Raw genomic sequence first — 18,700 nt, 5'->3', positions numbered from 1 at the left:
AGATGCGATTAATACGATATAGGCTATCGATTTGACAGTACTAAAGCTAGGCTAATGGGCGATAGATAATTCTATATATTTTTAAAAATCTTTTCATATCAAACATTACAATAAAACGGTATTTATTTATTTATTTGCTTAGTTATTCATTATGTAGCCTATGTGAAGAGATTACCTGGAAAGTACGGTGGCATCATATACTTCCCTATTGGTGCAGGTGAAGGGTCCATCATCATCATCATCACTGTCAAAGAAGAGTCGGTGCGCGCGCACGCTCCACAGAGCGCGTTCATGTAGGCGTCGCGTGCGTGTCTGCCCAGCTCTGCCATTCCTTCATCACTGACACAGAAGAGGAGCACTTCTGCACTTCTGGACATCCAGGCACAAGTTCTGCTACACAGCTGGAGATTATGTTCAGTGGACTTTTAAAGGAGGAGCCCATTCATGAACTCTCAGACTGTGGTGTGGAGCAAAGGAGAAGGAAATAGCCTACATCCAACTAAAGCTGTAAGTTAACTATAGTGTGCTGAAGATCATCGAGGGAGAGAGAGAGAGAATCATGGCTGGATGCTGCATGTCTGCGGACGAGAAGGAGAGACAGAGGATAAACCAGGAGATCGATAAACAACTGAGGAAAGACAAGAAAGACTCCCGGAGAGAACTCAAGCTGCTGCTGCTGGGTGAGGGACACGTGCAATATCAGTTAACGATGTGAAAACGATTAGAAAAAGACGCTTTACTAATAGACAGACAGATATAGTTACTTTTTTAGGACACCTGTGTGAACGTGACGGCAGGTTTGTGTGAAGGAAGTGCGCGTAACCCTCTGGAAATGTTCGCGCGCGGTCAAAAATAACCCCCATTTATTTGTACTTTTTGATTATAGGGTACACTACATTTGTTCGATGATATTTTTTATTTAATATTAATATTTATTTTTAATATTAATTTGTATTTTTAGGGGATTTTAGGGTTGCTAAATTATATTTGTGCTGCAGGCAAGGGTTAATACACGTTTGAAGCATGGACCTGAACATGTATTTCTATATTAAACTGTCATAGCCTAAATCTTGAATGTTTTGGAGCAAATATTTAAGTTTGGTCTCTTTTTAGGGAAGACACTTGGCAGATTATTTTGTGTGATTTTTTTTCACATCACGATTTTGTTGTGTGTTTACGTTAGTGCCAAAATCGTTTCAATACCATTAAAAATAGTAAAAAATAAAAACAAAACGTAAAATGTAACTTTAAGGACAAAATATGGTTAACCGTATTGAATGTGCACTAGTAGTGTATACTTCAAACCTTGGAAGTAGGCCTATATTTAAAGAAAAAAATGTATTTTCAGATAATATTGAAATAAAAGGCCACTTAAGTGTACTTAAAGGAATTACACTTTTATAGTATCTTAAGTACGCGTTTAAACGGCACTGTAATAATGCCATTTTTTAACTTCAAAGTACATTTTAATTCATAATCTTTTGCTGTGCTTTAAAGAAAGTGCTATTCAATGTTAAATTAAGTGTTATTGAACGTTAATTTATTTTAAATGAGCTAAATGGCAACTTCATCTGTACAAATGCGTAATTACAAATGCATGACATACAAGTTTCAATAGAAATGACATTAAATATATTTTACTTTAGTTGCTTGTCAGTACATTCGGTAGTACACTTTAACCATATTTTGAAATGACATACAGATGGGCTCAAAAAACACTCTTGATTTCAACTAATTGCATTTAAAATGAATGTAAACTATAATACATTTAATTGCAAATAACACGCAATTAAGTCTCAGAAAACATTAGGTTCAGTTTGCACTCAAGTATACTGAAGGACATGGATTACCAAAATGACTGCGACCCCGACATTAAAAGGTCAATCACTGTGCAAAAGTGTCTCAATAAGCATTTGTTTGCTTATGACACATGGTTTGGTGTATTGGTGGGGTCTGTGCCTGTCTAGATTTATAGAAAGAGATGTGTGTGTGTGTTTAGCTACACCGTTTCACACAGCAGTTCCTGGCCGCACGGCACTGCCTCTGGTCTATGCAAAAGCATGCAAAGCAGACCTGCAGTGAACGAACACACTTTCCTCAACAGCTCTGCCTCCCTCAACACACTCATTTCCAAAGTCACTATCTCTCGGAGAAATGGCTGTTGTGTTCTGTCGTGCATGTCATTTATAATTGTAACAGCGGTTCATCGATACACACCTGTGCAGAGTGTGTGAGCTGAATCTGTCTCCCGGTAGATTCATTATTACGCTGGCCCTCGAGACAGACCCGACGGAAAGGTCAAGATAAGCCTCGCGTACACACACTCGCTTTTAGCTGCATTGAGTTTTCTTTACATGTCAAACATGAGTCTATTGTATGACCATGCGCTTTACAATATGTAAAACAAAACATTTGCATTGCACTGTCATGTGCGTGTGTGTTTTGTGTACAAAAAGTCAAGTACTTTTAGGTGTGACCACAGTACAATACAATTCAATTCTTTATAAACATATTTTGGTAACACTTTGCCATATAAGGTTCATTAGTTAATATAGCAACTATCAATGAGCAATACAGTATTTATTAATCTTTCTTAATGTCACTGAATAAAAATACAGCCGTTCATTGTTTGTTCATGTTAGCTGTAATAATGTATTAGTAAATGTTGAAATTCACATGAACAAATATTAATAAATCCTGTATAAGTGCAGTTCATTATTAGTTCATGCTAGTTAACTAGTGAATCTTATTGTACAGTGTTGCCCATATTTTATTAGAAAGACTTTGTTTTGGGGGGAATGACGGTAATATAAATCACAATAGTGTCATTAACAGATAATCCTCCAAAAACGATTGTTTGGAAATAAAAAAAAGTACATTTAATATAGGGCTGTGCAAAAATTAATTGCGATTAATCATATCCAAAATAAAAGTCTGTGTTTACATAATATATTTGTGTGTGCTGTATATAATTATTTTGTATATATAAATACCTATGCATGTATATATTTAAGAAAATGTGTTATTCATATATAAAATATTTATATTTATATAATATAGATTATGTATTTATATATACAGAATTTAAGCGCAAATATTTCTTAAATATATACATGCGTGCATAGGTATTTATATATACAAAATAATTATATACAGCACACACAAATATATTATGTAAACACAGACTTTTATTTTGGAAAAAATTAATTTTTGCACAGCCCTAAATTTTAATAGTGTATGTTTGAAATAATTCAAAGACTGTGTTTATTTGATTAAAACAGTAATATTGTGAAAAATTATTGCAATTTAAAATAGCTGTTTTCTATAGAGTAAAGTTTAATTTATTCCTGGGATCAAAGCTGAATTTTCAGCGTCTTCAGAGTCACATGATCCTTCAGAACTCATTCTGATTGGCTGCTCAGATATTACTAATTATTATTGGTACTCACTACTATTAATAACAGTTCATATTATTATCAGTATATGAATGCTTTATTTTTTAAGGATTCTATGATGAAGAGAAAGTTGAAAAGAACAGCATTTATTTAAATCTTTTGTTTTATTAATGTTTTATGCATCAGTTTATTGAATCCACAAGCATTCATTTCTTTCTTTTTGTATCTTACTTGCCCCAAACTTTTATCATGGTTTCTACAAAAATATAGCGCAGCAAAAACTTTAAGAAAATAATAATGAAATAAATGTAGCCTTTAAAATAAAAAAAATGTAAATCTATTTCAAACTGTTGACCTGTTTATATTGATAATTATTTTGTAATTTCCTGTTTACTTATTATTATTATTACAATCAAGGTTTCAAAAACATAATCTTTAACCCCCTTAACCTCCTACAGACTCCCCTTTTCCATTGAACATTATTATAAAGCCGATAAATCTCAGGACTCTTGGTTTCGAGGTGAAATCATTCAAATCTGCTCATTTTCATTTGTGTAAAGCATCGCAATGTCACCTACGACTTTCTCAAGATTCTAATGCATGCAAATTTGGAGAATGGTTGAATGCAGAACGGCACATTTTCATGTCAAATTTTAAAGCAGGACCTTTAAAATGAACTTTTTGCCACACCTTTTGCCAGACATTAAGAAATGTATTGTAGATTTGCTTAATGGCAAACAAAATATTATAAAAAAGAGCAGTAAAAAACTTGCTTTATTGCTCAATGCAAAATGTAGTTGCAGAATTTTGATTTTATTGTCATTTAAAATTCTAAATGGAATTGTTACTGTATCAATCGGCAAGGGCGTTTTTAACGCGCGTTTGGATGCGAATTAAAATCGAGCTTCATTTTAACATTCATGAAGCTAGAATGAGTATGCATTATTATTGATATACTAAAACCAACCTGCAGAACACACCCCCATCGTCCATTGGTCGGAAAAACAAATGGCCACGCCCCCACCTCACACCATTGGTTGAGCCAGTGTTGCTGTGTCTGGCTGGTTGGGAGTTTATCATGCATTATTTAGCACGCATTATCACTGATATACTGTTATAGATTTTTTTTTTAAGCCATATGTTTCTGTTAAGTGGCTGGTAAATAATTCAAGATATATTATCGCTCTAAAAAACTTGGAATCATCGCTGAAGAAATATGTGTAACGGAATATGGACTTACTGCATGTATGTCTGATTTATATACGCATTGCACTGCAGAAGAAACACAAACCTTCACCGTCTCTCAGACAGCTGTAAAAGTGTCAAACATCAGGCGCCGGCGAGCAGAACACACACCTTATTCTTATTCATTTACATCACGCCTCATTGTCCGACCACAGAAAGTATGAGGCTTTAGAGTTAATGCTGGTCTGTGGAGTGTCTTTGTCTTTTAAGTCAGTAATTTAGGCTAAATCTGACCTGGGAATGATATACTTTGAGCCTTTATGAAGTCAAACCAGCTCGCAAAACTCAAATATGATTAGTAAGTGAGTGTGTAGTGAGGTTTGAAGTGTGTGTGGAGTATGGCTTTAGTGTGGAGACTCTCAGTGCACTCAGGGATTGTTTATTGGCCAATGGCAAGACAGATATTCTGCCACACGACACTTTAAACAAAACTCACTGAAACACATACACCCCAAATCTCTCTGGTCTTCTCCGTCTCTTATCTATCACCCCTCGGCTTTTACTGTCTGCCGGGTGAATTTGTTCATTATTACTTTCCGCAAAAATACACTGTCATTTCATGTTTGACATTTTGAACTGAGAGAGAGAATAAAAAAAAAAAAAATGTAACCTATTTTCCATGTTCATCTTTCTTTGCTGTTTGAGAATGAAAAAGCTCTGCGACGTTCCAGTTCTTCTCTATACGAGTGTCAGTGTTTCTGAACTCCTGAAACGCCTCCATTGTAGTCTTGAGTTTCTTCCGGGAACGACACGTCACAATGTTCCTCATTATAATAATTCATGCGCGGAATAAAGGGTTGAGTTTGTTAGTAGTAACTGGTGGTTATGGGAAGGAGAGGGACAATTCCCAAACACACTCAAAGGGCTCGACCAATCACAACACACTGATCCAGACAACCAATCAGAGCACAGTGTGCTTTTCAGAAAGAAGGGCTTCATAGAGAGCCTAAGCCCCTCCCCTCCGCTTCCGGCTCATTGGACCTTATTTCGGAAGGAGTCAATGGCGAGAGCCAACTTATCTTTTTATTCCGTCTGAACTGTGCCCTCAATTACACATATGACGTTTGTCAATTTAAAAGATCATTCTGAAAGACAGGAATGTCGCAGTTTGTCATGAAACAGAAGAGTAACATTTAGTTTTATGTGAAAATCGCTCTGTGAACTACATCTCCCGGGAAGCGAAACAACGAGTGAGATCCGCTGCTCGTGTGTGTGCAGTCTGGTACAAAACACTCAGGTATGACGGCGTAACGTTACGATTATAACGTAAGACTGTAGAAACAATGACAGACATTAGCCTCAGTAAAGTTAGCTTCATTCATTGAGAGAAAATGTGCGCCTTTGGGGTTTGTAGTCTTTGTAATTACGTAGTCTTATACCTCAACGGTTTTACATCAAACTGCGACTTTCTTTACTTTAAAAAGTATCTTTTAAATTGACAAACATCATATGTGTAATTCAGGGCACAATTCAAACCAGATCAAAATATTTGTTGTCTCTCGCCACACAATATTTTTTTGAAATAAGGTCCTATGGTCGACCGGAAGGGGAGGGGCTTAGGCTCTCCATAGAGACAGGAACTAAACAGAGCGTTACTGACCGACTGGGGCAGTGTTTAACCCTAACTCCACTTTTAGACATTCACTCGTACATACACTAGGGATTTTATATGTACTGACCCTCGATCCCTCAAATTTGACAGAGGGAATGAGTCTACTCAATATGTACACATTAGATCCATAGACACCATGATTGAGATGTCACAACAGATCGCACCTACACAACTCAAGTCTGGCTGGGCTGGTTGGGAGTTTAGAATTAATTTATCATGCATTATCATTGACATACTCTTTGTTTTTGTTCATATTTGGAATTTCTGTTTTCACTTTAATCTTGTTTTAATAATTTTGCCGTTTCTCAAAAATATGTCCAGTTTATTTAGTTTTAGTCATTTTATTACTAAACGAAAATGAGAAACGCTGCCTTTGCAACTATCTGAAACAAAATTAGTCATTTTATTTTACGTTTTTAAATGTTTTTTTTTTTTATGGTTTTAGTTTTGGATAATAACGCGGGCGGGCTGCACATGTATTTCCCTCTCCTCACTGGGACATTACACTGTTTGAAACGATCCTCAGATTTCCATCTTACAGCTGTCGTGAGAACACACACACAGCAGCTGGAGAATATAAACACAACTCTGGCAAGACACACACTCAGTCTCGTCGCAACAGTAGCCAAACACTAAACAGATTTACCTTGCGTTCATCTCTGAGGGAAAATAAGCAAATGAGAAGCGGCCAGATTCAATCCAACCATTGGTGTTATTAATCAAAGCAAAGTCATTATAGTTGTTCATTTATGAAAGAATGCATGTTCAATTATTAAAATGATCTAAAATAATTTGTGGATTCTGGAATTGGATTTCAACTGATGGAAATCATTTCAACATTTCTACAATGAAAGTTTGTCCAAAAACATTTAGAAACATAAGTCTTTTCTCTTTTGTAGGCACAGGTGAGAGTGGCAAGAGTACGTTCATTAAACAGATGAGGATCATTCATGGCTCGGGTTACACTGATGAAGATAAGAAGGGCTTCATTAAACTCGTCCATCAGAACGTGATCAGCGCCATGCAGTCCATGGTCAGAGCGATGGACATGCTCAAGATCGCTTATGCTAAACCAGAGAACCAGGTACCACACACATACACACATCTGAACATTCTGATCAATTTGAAGCTTTCTTCATCCGTTTTTGGCGTGCTGATGTCGTTTTATTCCTTAAAACTCATCTCTGATCACCAAAACTACATATTTAAAGGTTTTTTCTATAAAAAAAAATTCTTTATGCCTTAAAATATCTCGAATGTAACTCGACACCCTTGCCTCATTTAGTATACGCACCTCTATGAATATGCAAATTAGCCCTGCCCAGTTTAAAGCAGAAAATACTCAGCAATGCTGTCGACTTAAAGCACATTAATAACATCACATACACATATAAACAACATTAAATGCTTGATTTTCACCACAGGGGGTCTTTAAAGGGATAGTTCACCCAACAATGAACATTTATTTATGAGTTATCATTTACTTACCCTCATTTTCTCTAAAACTGTATGACTTACTTTCTTCTTCAGTGAAAAAAAGAAAAAGAAAAGAAAATTGTTGTTTTGGACCCCATTGACTTTCATTGTCTGGACAAAAAACATTGTTCAAAATATTTTGCGTTCCATGGAACATTTGGAATTGCACGAGGCTGAGAAAACTGTTTTTTTTTCTAGAAAATCGAGCACATAATTGAAATATAAATGTACTTGTTATTGCGCCACCTAGTGTTGAACGGATTTGTGCACGTGGGCCGGATCAGACTCCATCCAGTTTGAAGTTTTTATATCTGAAAAATAATCACAATACTTTTAAAAATCAAAAGACAAATTATATTCTATCTATCATCTAATGCAATTTTGCTTCTCAATATATTTGTCTTGTTTGAAGGAGGCTTACAAACATCAGGAATTCATTTTGGTCATTGCGTATTTAATAACAAATTGGACTTCAATATCATGCTTTTTATACTCATGTTTATACAGTATGCTCCTCTCATTAATTGGCTGTTTTCTGCATTGGGTTTCTTGACCGCACACTCTCATTGGTCCCCTGGGAGTCAGTGGTCAATCCTGATTGGCTGTGCTTGTCTCTACAGGCTCATGCTACATTGGCGAATGATATCGAGGTGGATAAGATCATGAGTTTGGACGAGAACCAAGTGAACGCCATCCGTAGTCTGTGGAACGACTCTGGGATTCAGGAATGCTACGACCGCCGTCGAGAGTACCAGCTAACTGACTCTGCCAAATAGTCAGTCTTGCAATTGTGAACCAATTAAAACTAGAATCTCTGTGTTTTTGGTCAGGGAGCTCTGTAGAAATAAATTTTAGAAATAATTCTTATTATGTAAATAATATACTTGGAAAAAATATATACTTTCAGTGTGAACTGAATGTATTGCAGTTAAAATATATATTAAACGCAATTAGTTGAACTTAGGAGGTTTACTTAAGTACTTTAAATATTTAGTGTACTGCCGAAGGTACTGGCAAGCATTTATGGTATCAACTAAAATACACTTAATGACATTTCTATTGAAACTTGTAAAAAGTGAAGTAACATTTGAAGTACAGTTTAACAATTCAGTGCATTTAAAATATATGAACTTTCAAACTAATATCAAATAACTAGTTATACAGTTAAAACTATAATTAAGTGCTTTAGTTTGTTACTTTAAGGAAAAATGATTAATTTGACCTTAATTTTGCAATTGACCGTGCAATTTTTAAAGGAGTAGTTCACTTTTAAAAAAACTTTTGCGGATAATTCACTCACCCCCATGTCATCCAAGATGTCCATGTCTTTCTTTCTTCAGTCGAAAAGAAATTAAGGTTTTTGATGAAAACATTCCAGGATTTTCTCCATATAATGGACTTCAATGGGAACCAAACGGTTCAAGGTCCAAAAGACACTTTCAGTGCAGCTTCAAAGGGCTTTAAACGATTCCAGATGATGAATAAGGGTCTTATCAAGCGAAACAATCACTCATTAAAAAAAAAAAAAAAGTTTAAGTTTTATAAGCTCAAACGCTCGCCTTGCTCTGTGCGCGTTCGTGACTCTCCTGTTCGAACTCGTTTATTAAAATAAACAAATCTTTTTTCATGTCATTTGGTTGATTCAACGAACGAAATGAACGAATTGACTTGGAAAAAGTTTCGTTCATTTTGATGAATGAGTTTGAACAGGAGAGTCACACACGCACATCACAGAGCAAGGCGAGCGTTTGAGCTTATAAAACTTAAAACTTTTTTTTTTTTTTTTAATGATCGATCGTTTCGCTTGATAAGACCCTTATTCATCGTCTGGAATCGTTTAAAGCCCTTTGAACAGTTTGCAGTTTGCACTGAAACTCTCTTTTGGACCTTGAACCGTTTGGTTCCCATTGAAGTCCATTATATGGAAAAAAATCCTGGAATGTTTTCATCAAAAACCTTAATTTCTTTTCGACTGAAGAAAGAAAGACATGGACCTCTTGGATGACATGGGGGTGAGTAAATTATCAGCAAAAGTTTTTTTTAAAAGTGAACTACTCCTTTAAGTCTACTCAAGTGTGTTAAACATAGTCGTGACAGTGTGCTCTTTATAAGTACACTTGTATTTCTTGTATATTATATTTTCTGCTAGTAGTTTGTTTAAAAAGATACTTTTAAGATGTGAAGTACACTACACATTGAAGTGTGCATTCAATACATTTAGTGTACTAAGTATTAGAAGTGTGTTAAATCGAATCACCTGCATTTCTCTAAACATCCAGAATGTGTGTGTGTGTGGTATTGTGATGTAAAACTCTCTGTGTGCACACTTTCCACAGTATTTGACCACAGGATTTGTTTTGTGGTCCCGCTACAGCTACCTGAGCGACCTGGATCGGATTACAGATGCGGCGTATGTTCCCACAGAGCAGGATATTCTGAGAGTCCGAGTTCCCACCACAGGAATCATCGAGTATCCCTTCGACCTGGAGAACGTCATCTTCAGGTAACTGTCCTAACACACCACAGCATGCATCAGCACACACACACGTGTGTTCTCTTAGTATCATGTGTTATTCGGTTCAAATATAGAATGATTTAAGTAAACATAGTTTTAATTTCAATGAAGCATACTATTCATCTAATGCAATACAATACCTGACAAGTAACTAATGCACGTATTGTTACAAACATATTTTGTAATTTATTTTAATTTAAAGGTTCATATTAACCATTTGCGTAATCTATTTAATAGGCTATTTTGACGAAGACAGACAAATACGTTTACAATTCATCTCTTCCTGAGTCATATTGTGTGTTTGTTAGTTGATTAGCCTGTTATTACAGTATGTGTGAAGACATAACCAGCGGTTTTCCTATGACCAGGTTTAACTGGCAGGAGGCGCTGTTGGGACGGTTGAAACAACCAGTTAAACCTGTTTTGCCCTTAAAGGAGTAGTTCACTTTTAAAAAATACTTGATAATTTACTCACCCCCATGTCATCAAGATGTCCATGTCTTTCTTTCTTCAGTCGAAAAGAAATGAAGTTCTGTATGGATTTTCTCCATATAATGGACTTCAATGGGGTCCAAACGGTTCAAGGTCCTAATGAGAGTTTCAGTGCAGCTTCAAAGGGCTTTAAACGATTCCAAGTGATGAATAAGGGTCTTATCAAGCGAAACTAGCGGCCATTTCAACAATAAATAAAAAAGTTTACGTTTTATAAGCACAAGTTTAACTTGAAAAACACAAATTTAACGCATACGTAACACGTGTAAATGTGCCCTTTAAAGGAGTAGTTCACTTTTAAAAAACACGTTTGCTTATAATTCACTCACCCCCATGTCATCCAAGATGTCCATGTCTTTCGTTCTTCAATCGAAAAGAAATTCAGGTTTTTGATGAAAACATTCCAGGATTTTTCTCCATATAATGGAGTTCAATGGGGACCAAACGGTTCAAGGTCCAAATGAGAGTTTCAGTGCAGCTTTAAACGACACCAGACGATGAATAAGGGTCAAAATAATAAATTCAATTACTTTGACGTTTCAAATATGTATAATATAAAACCTTTGAAAGGGAACCCATGGCTTTCTGGTTTGCATATTGATGTGATTACTTGTTTAATTGCTGCTACTGACCTCATCAGGATGGTGGATGTCGGGGGTCAGAGGTCAGAGCGCAGGAAGTGGATCCACTGCTTCGAGAACGTCACCTCCATCATCTTCCTGGTGGCGCTGAGCGAGTACGATCAGGTCCTCGCCGAATGCGACAACGAGGTGAGGTTCACGCCGAGGTTCAGGTTCTCTCGCTTCTCTCCGGCTTCATGCTCACCTCGTGTTTCCTGTGTCCCAGAATCGCATGGAGGAGAGTAAAGCTCTGTTTAAAACCATCATCACGTATCCCTGGTTCCAGCAGTCGTCTGTGATTCTCTTTCTGAATAAGACAGACATCCTGAAGGAGAAGATCGTTCACTCGCACCTGGCCACATATTTCCCAGAATTCACAGGTGAGTCATTGATGCAGTTTACATGTGAGATGAGGGCAAGATCGCATACTTATTTTAAGTACTTACTTTGTGAGCGCTAAAAAAAGTCTCTGTTGTCATTATCATGTGATCTACCAGCGTCATTCATAAACCCTCTCCTGTGGCCTCATGGGATAGTAAAGTGTCCATCATGTTCACACTTCAGAATCTCAGGGACTTTTCACCTGCTGTTTAATTCAGACTCTTCTTTTGTCACATACTCTAGTCGTCTGCTAGATAGTAGGGAAGTGTGTGATTTGGGACGCAGCCCAGGTGCATCATCATGTGAATAAGGAATCCTGTCCAAACAGCTATTTTGTTAAAGATAAACTGCAATATTATTAATGTATGGATCAATTTCATATAAAGGTGTCCAGTTTAAAACAAAGAGGCTATTTTTCTCTTGATGATTTCATTGAACATTTTTACGCCATTTTTTTAAAATATTTGTCATAATATTTTATAGCCTCAACTAATCTCAAACTATATATATGTATTCTTTTGAAAATATTTTTAATATAATAATATAATTTGAAGTTTCAGGAACCCAGCGAAGAGTTTTTATACATTTTTTTTCAATATATAGTTCTTAAAATGTATTTTTTCTTTTTTATCTTTTGAAAATGTTTTTAATATATTTTAATATAATACATTTAATTTAATATAATTAAGAGTTTCAGGAACATAGTGAAGAGTTTATATATATATATATATATATATATATATATATATTATTTTTTATCTTTTGAAAATGTTTTTAATATATTTTAATATAATACATTTAATTACATTTAATTTAATATAATTAAATGTTTCAGGAACATAGTGAAGAGTTTATATATATATATATATATATATTAATAATAATAATAATTATTATTATTTATATATATATATATATATATTCTTTTTTATCTTTTGAAAATGTTTTTAATATATTTTAATATAATACATTTAATTACATTTAATTTAATATAATATAATTAAAAGTTTCAGGAACAACAGTGAAGAGTTTATATATATATATATATATATATATATATATATTAATAATAATAATAATAATTATTATTATTTATATATATATATATATATATATATATATTCTTTTTTATCTTTTGAAAATGTTTTTAATATATTTTAATATAATACATTTAATTACATTTAATTTAATATAATTAAAAGTTTCAGGAACATAGTGAAGAGTTTATATATATATATATATATATATATATATTAATAATAATTATTATTATTATTTATATATATATATATATATATTTTTTTTTTCTTTTTTATCTTTTGAAAATGTTTTTAATATATTTTAATATAATACATTTAATTACATTTAATTTAATATAATATAATTAAAAGTTTCAGGAACAACAGTGAAGAGTTTATATATATATATATATTGATATAGAGATATATTGATATATATATATATATATATATATATATTGATATAGAGATATATTGATATATATATATATATATATATATATATTAATATAGAGATATATTGATATATATAGAGATATATTGAGAGATATATTGAACATGTTTTGATATATATTACAATATAATATGATAATATAATTTGAAGAGTTGAACCACGGTGACATTTTCAACTTTGACACCAAAAAATATAAAAATCAATTTTAATTCAGAAATAAAAACATGCTCATCACAGAAAATTATACTTCAAGTCATTGCATTTTCAACGTATTTTCAAATAAATGGATATGAGCGAAAAAAACAAGCATGACATCATTTACCCACATCATTTTGTTTTTGTTTTTCAGGCCCCAAAAATGATCCAAAGTCAGCCCAGGAATTTATCCTGAAGATGTACCAGGACGAGAACGAAGACAAAGACAAAACCATCTACTCTCACTTCACCTGTGCCACGGACACGGAGAACATCCGGCTGATCTTCGCCGCCGTCAAAGACACCATCCTGAGACACAACCTCAAAGAGTTCAACCTGGTTTAACACCAGTAGAGTTAGCGCTCACTTTATCTTCACACTGTTCTGAGAACTGTCTAATGGATTGGGTTCCTGAAAACAAGCCTTAATGCACCATTACAAGAGTCAGCCTTCCTTAGGTCGTGGGTTACACCGACAACAGATGCTGCCGTCGTGTTCTTCGTGCAAGTAGAGTTTACAAAGGATGTAAAATAGATCAAACTACTTGTAGAAGAGCCACAGTAGAGGGAAAAGTTTACGTTAGATACATGCTCTGAAGTCACCTTATCTAGTTATCTTAACACAACTCTGATTGGTCATTTGTAGAAATTAAACAATGTTGTTTCATCATTTGTATATCATTAACATGCATATTCTTAGTTGAATTCTTGATTTTACCTCATTGGTTTACTAGCGGTTGAGAGCAGGTTCAAGCTGTAATGAATTCCTGAAGTGCCTTTAAACTGTAATGTCTTTATCTGCTTTGATAATATTTATTAAACAAGGATATACAGCCATATGTTGTTTGTTACTCAAATAAGTCCAAGTCAAAATTCAAAACGCATTTATTAAATGTGCATAATCAATTAAAAATGACAAGAAAATAAAATGTCATGATATGGCATTCATAATTCTCAGTTTTACTTTCCTAGATTCATGCATTTCCAGTTGCATGATGAAAAAAAGATGCACAGAAATCGTATTGATTTAATCCACCTGGAAACTTGATGCGTCAATTCATTTTATTGCAGTAACCGTAATTCGATTTTAGAAAGGCATCCTGAAACTGACTGAACAGCGACTTGCCTATCCTAATCCTATAGGGTTACATCATTTACAGGTCACCCAATAAATAGCGTTTCATGACGACTTTAATGTCAAATCATTCAACATTCCTTAAGTAAATGCACCACAGATAAATATTACAGCTTGCATATTTGTACAGGTGTGTGCAGCTCTGGAAAAAAGTTACTGTTGAGAACTAACACAAGCTGGAGAATCAATCAAATAGACACTGAGAAACATGCAGAGCCACACATTAAAAACATCCCTTCTCTCCTGTAAGAGATTACCATTTCCATACATTCCTGGTCATTTCTATTTAAACGCCACATGTAAAGACAAACAATTAATATACATACAGTGTATTGGTCTTTATCAATACATTTATAAAACGACGCCTTAATTTAGTGCGGGTTTTGTTAAGAGACGAGGTTCGATGCGCGTCGAGGCACATTGTAAACGACAATATGTAAATGAGTTTTGCAAAATAGGGATTGGACAGCGGGTGAGGACTGAAAAATACAGTGTAATGTAATCCGAACACAAGCGCACAGTCTAACAGTCATTACCGTGTTCTGTGGATGACCGTTGCATTGTGGGTATATTGTAAGATGGCACACTGCAAATGCAGAGTAAAGGCACAACTGTGGTTACTTCGTCAGGCTTTCCCTGGCATCTTCCAGCCGGCCCAGAACCCACTGCGGACGACACACACACACAAAATAATGAACATGATTTGAAAAGGTTAAATGGTCCTGAAAAACAAATAGTCACACTTGGACTCTTCATGCATTAGAAATGAATGAGAGGCACATTTCATCTAGTGGAAGCGTTTGGTACTGCGGCCAAACATATTCTTCATTTTTTGAGATATCAACCTCAAATTTGGAACAGATCTTGTTTAGATTTATGGCTTTAATTTTCTCACCGAAAATTTTTTGGAATACGGTTTTGGAAAATATATATTTCATAAAAAAAAAAATAGTATTTAGTATTTTTGTGTAATTTTCCGAATAAAAATGTAAAGCTTTTTTAAGTTAAGTGAAAAATGTTTTTTTTTTTTTTAATTCAGCAATAATGTGCCCAGTGTCGTCCAAATTCAAACGGTGATAAATCTTGAATGCTTTGGATCACAGACTTCAGTTGTACATTTTATTTTCAGGTCTGTGCTCAAAAATTGAATAAACTCTGTAAATATAATTTAGTGTAATAAAATACATTACAAATTCATTATATAAAATAAAAACATTATCTAAAAATATAGAATATATACATATATACAGTGGTGTGAATAAGTGTTTGCCCCCATGCTAAAGTTGCCTAAAAAGAGGAATAAAAAAAATCATCTTTTGGATGTTGATCTTAATGCCTTAATTAGAAAAATGAGGAAAACTCCAACCTTTAAGAACACAAATTTTCTTTGTTGAAAGAATAATGTATCATAAATAAATAAATGTTTTTTTCTTAAAATACAGGGTGCATAAGTCAGGGCCCCCCTATGTTAAATTCCCATAGAGTCAGGCAGATTTTTATATTTAAAAGCCAGTTATTTCATGGATCCAGGATAATATGCATCCTGATAAAGTTCCCTTGGCCTTTGGGATTAAAATATCCCCACATCATCACACACCTTCCACCACACCTAGAGATTGGCATGGTTTTACTTCAGTTAGCCTAATAGCTGGTTTGATTTGCATTGAAAGTACCCCATGCCAATCTCAAAATATATATATATATATATATATATATATATATATATCTGAAATATACAGAAATACACTTTCATTGAAAATTTTTGTTCATCCCAAAATTTAAAATAATCAATTAAACATCCAATTTATTATGAGCTTAAATGTGTTTTTAAGGACCAGCGAGGACCCCGTCTATCATCTTCAGGGTTGCAAAGGAGCAGAACATTTTATGGTACATTTTCCAGAAACTTTCCATGGGAAGTTAAGCTGGGGAATTTTGGACATATTTCAAGTAGGAAACTCAAAGGCAGAATATGAGAATCAAAGGAAATTCATTTTTAATTTCCACCCAAACTGAATTTGCATTTAATCAACATAATTTTGGTTAAAACAACCAGATTTAGTTTCCTGTTTCCTGTTATAGACCAATTCCGAGCCGACCAGTTACGTCACGGCGCTAGCTGGAGGCAAGACAAAGTGAAAACTGGAGGCGGCCAATACAAACCAGCACAGATTCGGCTACATAATAAGGAGCTTAAATTTATATTAGTTATAGTCCCTCCCCCCCAGAAAGACGTTTCATCAGCTGACCGATGAGTGTTGTTGAACACACTGTAATTCTGTCCCTCACAGCCTCGGTTTCCTTCCTGTCTAAAGATCTAGTGTGTCCTTTGTTATGAAATACTAAGATAACAGTTCATGAACCAACTTCTAGAGCAAAAACGTGCAACTCTACCTTTGCTAGTTCTGGGGTTTTGAAATTGATGATCTTCCCAAACTCTTTGGCATGAAACACTGACTTCACTCTCTCCTGTGAAAAACACAACATCGTAACAAACATAACAAAATTAATCCTTTATTTAATTGCATCAAACATGTCAATGCTATTACTTTAAAAGTTCCCCTGTGGTGTAAATCCAGCTTTTAATGTTGATTATATGTCTATGTGGTGTTTTTAATATGCTTTAAGTTGATAAGTGGACAGCATTGCTGAGTATTTCCTCCTTAAAACTGCAGACAGTCTCAAAAACACGCTTTGGTGTTTCTGACGTCACAAACGACCTTGTAACCAATCAGATCAACGTGTGATCGTCAACCCTGAGCTGAGCTGAGTGGAGGCGGGGCTCATTTGCATATGTATAGACCTGTGCATACTAAATGAGGCAAGGGTGTCGAGTTACATTCAAGATATTTCAAGGCATGAATAAAGGTTTAATTATGTCATTTTGGTGATCAAAGGTGAGTTTTCAGGGATCAAATGATTGACTACAGAGGGACTTTAATGCTTTAACCCCGCCTACGTGGCCTAGATGACATCATCAGAAAAGAAAAGCCCTTTCAGAGGTGGAGAAAGTGTTGAAGTACTATGTGCACTTGAAGAGCCTCTAAATGCCATTTGAAATTTTCTTCTTTAATGATGATTTTTATCAAACTTGTATATTTAAGTTCAGTCATTTCACTTAAATAACAATTAATAGGTAATTATCATTGCCGTTTAAGTGAAATCACTGAACTTAAATATACAAGCTTGATAAAAATGATCATTCTAGAAGAAAATTTCAAATGGCATTTAGAGGCTTTTGCATCTGAACTCTTCACTTGTACTAAAAGTACTGAGTAATACAAGTTAACTACTCAGAGTAAGTCTTTGTTTAGGGCTGGTTTCAGGGTTTGTTCCTTGTTATTATAGTAAGCGGATACTGTAAAATAACACACACTGTAAGAGCAGCGACCATTATGAAGTAAATAAAGCATGTATGATGTACCTTTGCTTCTATCCGCAGTCTCCTGCCCTCCACGATCATGGGCGCTTTAGTGAACTCATCAAAGAGATACTGCCACTCGCACGTCAGCTGCCCAAACGTGCCCTTCGTCACGAAAAATATTCCCCTGCAAGACGGAAACACACAGACTGCATCAGGAGCTGGAGACGATTCAATATGATGGAGACGCACATTTATAATCATTCAGCTACATGGAGTCACATGCATTTCTACACTGTTGGAAGTAAATATGTGCTATGCTCTGGGTGGTTGATTATATTTGTGTTTTATTGTATTATTATGTTATTATATTGTGTTATTAGTCGTTATCTCAAAATGACACATGATTTGGTACAATGTTTATGTACTTAAGTGTAATATTTGGGGATATGGGGAAGTTTTATATTTATATGGGCCCGTGTTAATAAAACATATGTGTATGCCTTTCATGTGTGTATGAAAGCTGAGAGATTTCTTTCCTTCCATTGAAAGGTCATAGAGGCGTGTAAAATGAACCCATATGAGTCGTGTGAAGAGATATGATAGGAGTTTATTTACGTATAAACACATTCACAGAACGCATCACATGGTAAACAGAAGACAGAAGCGCATATACATCAAATCACGTCTCTCTTTAATAAAACGTAAAGTTGTATTTACCCGACTTATTTTTTTATTTATATATTTTTTTAAGAGTAATGAAAATCTTACAGGTTTGGAACAACATGAGGGTGAGTAAAT

At 34.6% G+C, this 18,700-nt stretch overlaps 2 protein-coding genes across 3 annotated transcripts in view; one reads left to right on the top strand and one right to left on the bottom strand.

The window, feature by feature from the left end:
• The first annotated feature begins 552 nt into the window (after positions 1-552).
• Positions 553-14,675, top strand: gna14a (guanine nucleotide binding protein (G protein), alpha 14a). Its single transcript, XM_039674918.2, has 7 exons — positions 553-680; positions 7,152-7,336; positions 8,349-8,503; positions 10,103-10,231; positions 11,376-11,505; positions 11,582-11,735; positions 13,559-14,675. The coding sequence occupies exons 1-7, from the start codon at positions 560-562 to the stop codon at positions 13,747-13,749; spliced, it is 1,065 nt and encodes a 354-aa protein (XP_039530852.1). The 5' UTR covers positions 553-559; the 3' UTR covers positions 13,750-14,675.
• Positions 14,271-18,700, bottom strand: part of vps13a (vacuolar protein sorting 13 homolog A) — a 108,384-nt gene continuing 103,954 nt past the window's right edge. For both annotated transcript variants that reach the window (XM_039674912.2, XM_039674914.2), the window contains 3 exons: positions 17,963-18,086; positions 16,933-17,007; positions 14,271-15,203 (listed from right to left, as the gene is read on the bottom strand). In XM_039674912.2, coding sequence (XP_039530846.2) covers positions 15,156-15,203; positions 16,933-17,007; positions 17,963-18,086 — 247 coding nt within the window. In that variant the 3' untranslated portion in view covers positions 14,271-15,155. The remainder of the gene's footprint in view (positions 15,204-16,932; positions 17,008-17,962; positions 18,087-18,700) is intronic.

The sequence above is a fragment of the Pimephales promelas genome, chromosome 14 (genome assembly GCF_988280905.1).
Source record: "Pimephales promelas chromosome 14, fPimPro1.hap1.1, whole genome shotgun sequence".
NCBI classification, from domain to species: domain Eukaryota; kingdom Metazoa; phylum Chordata; class Actinopteri; order Cypriniformes; family Leuciscidae; genus Pimephales; species Pimephales promelas.
The sequence above is the reverse complement of the archived record's forward strand: the minus strand, read 5'-3'. Positions and strand labels throughout refer to the sequence as shown.

Bases quoted from the DNA above. Each gene is read 5' to 3' on its own strand.
- gna14a (XM_039674918.2), top strand. From the start codon at position 560: ATGGCTGGATGCTGCATGTCTGCGGACGAGAAGGAGAGACAGAGGATA. The intron at 681-7,151 runs GTGAGGGACACG...TCTCTTTTGTAG, and splicing joins ACTCAAGCTGCTGCTGCTGG to GCACAGGTGAGAGTGGCAAG. The intron at 8,504-10,102 runs GTCAGTCTTGCA...GTCCCGCTACAG, and splicing joins CTAACTGACTCTGCCAAATA to CTACCTGAGCGACCTGGATC.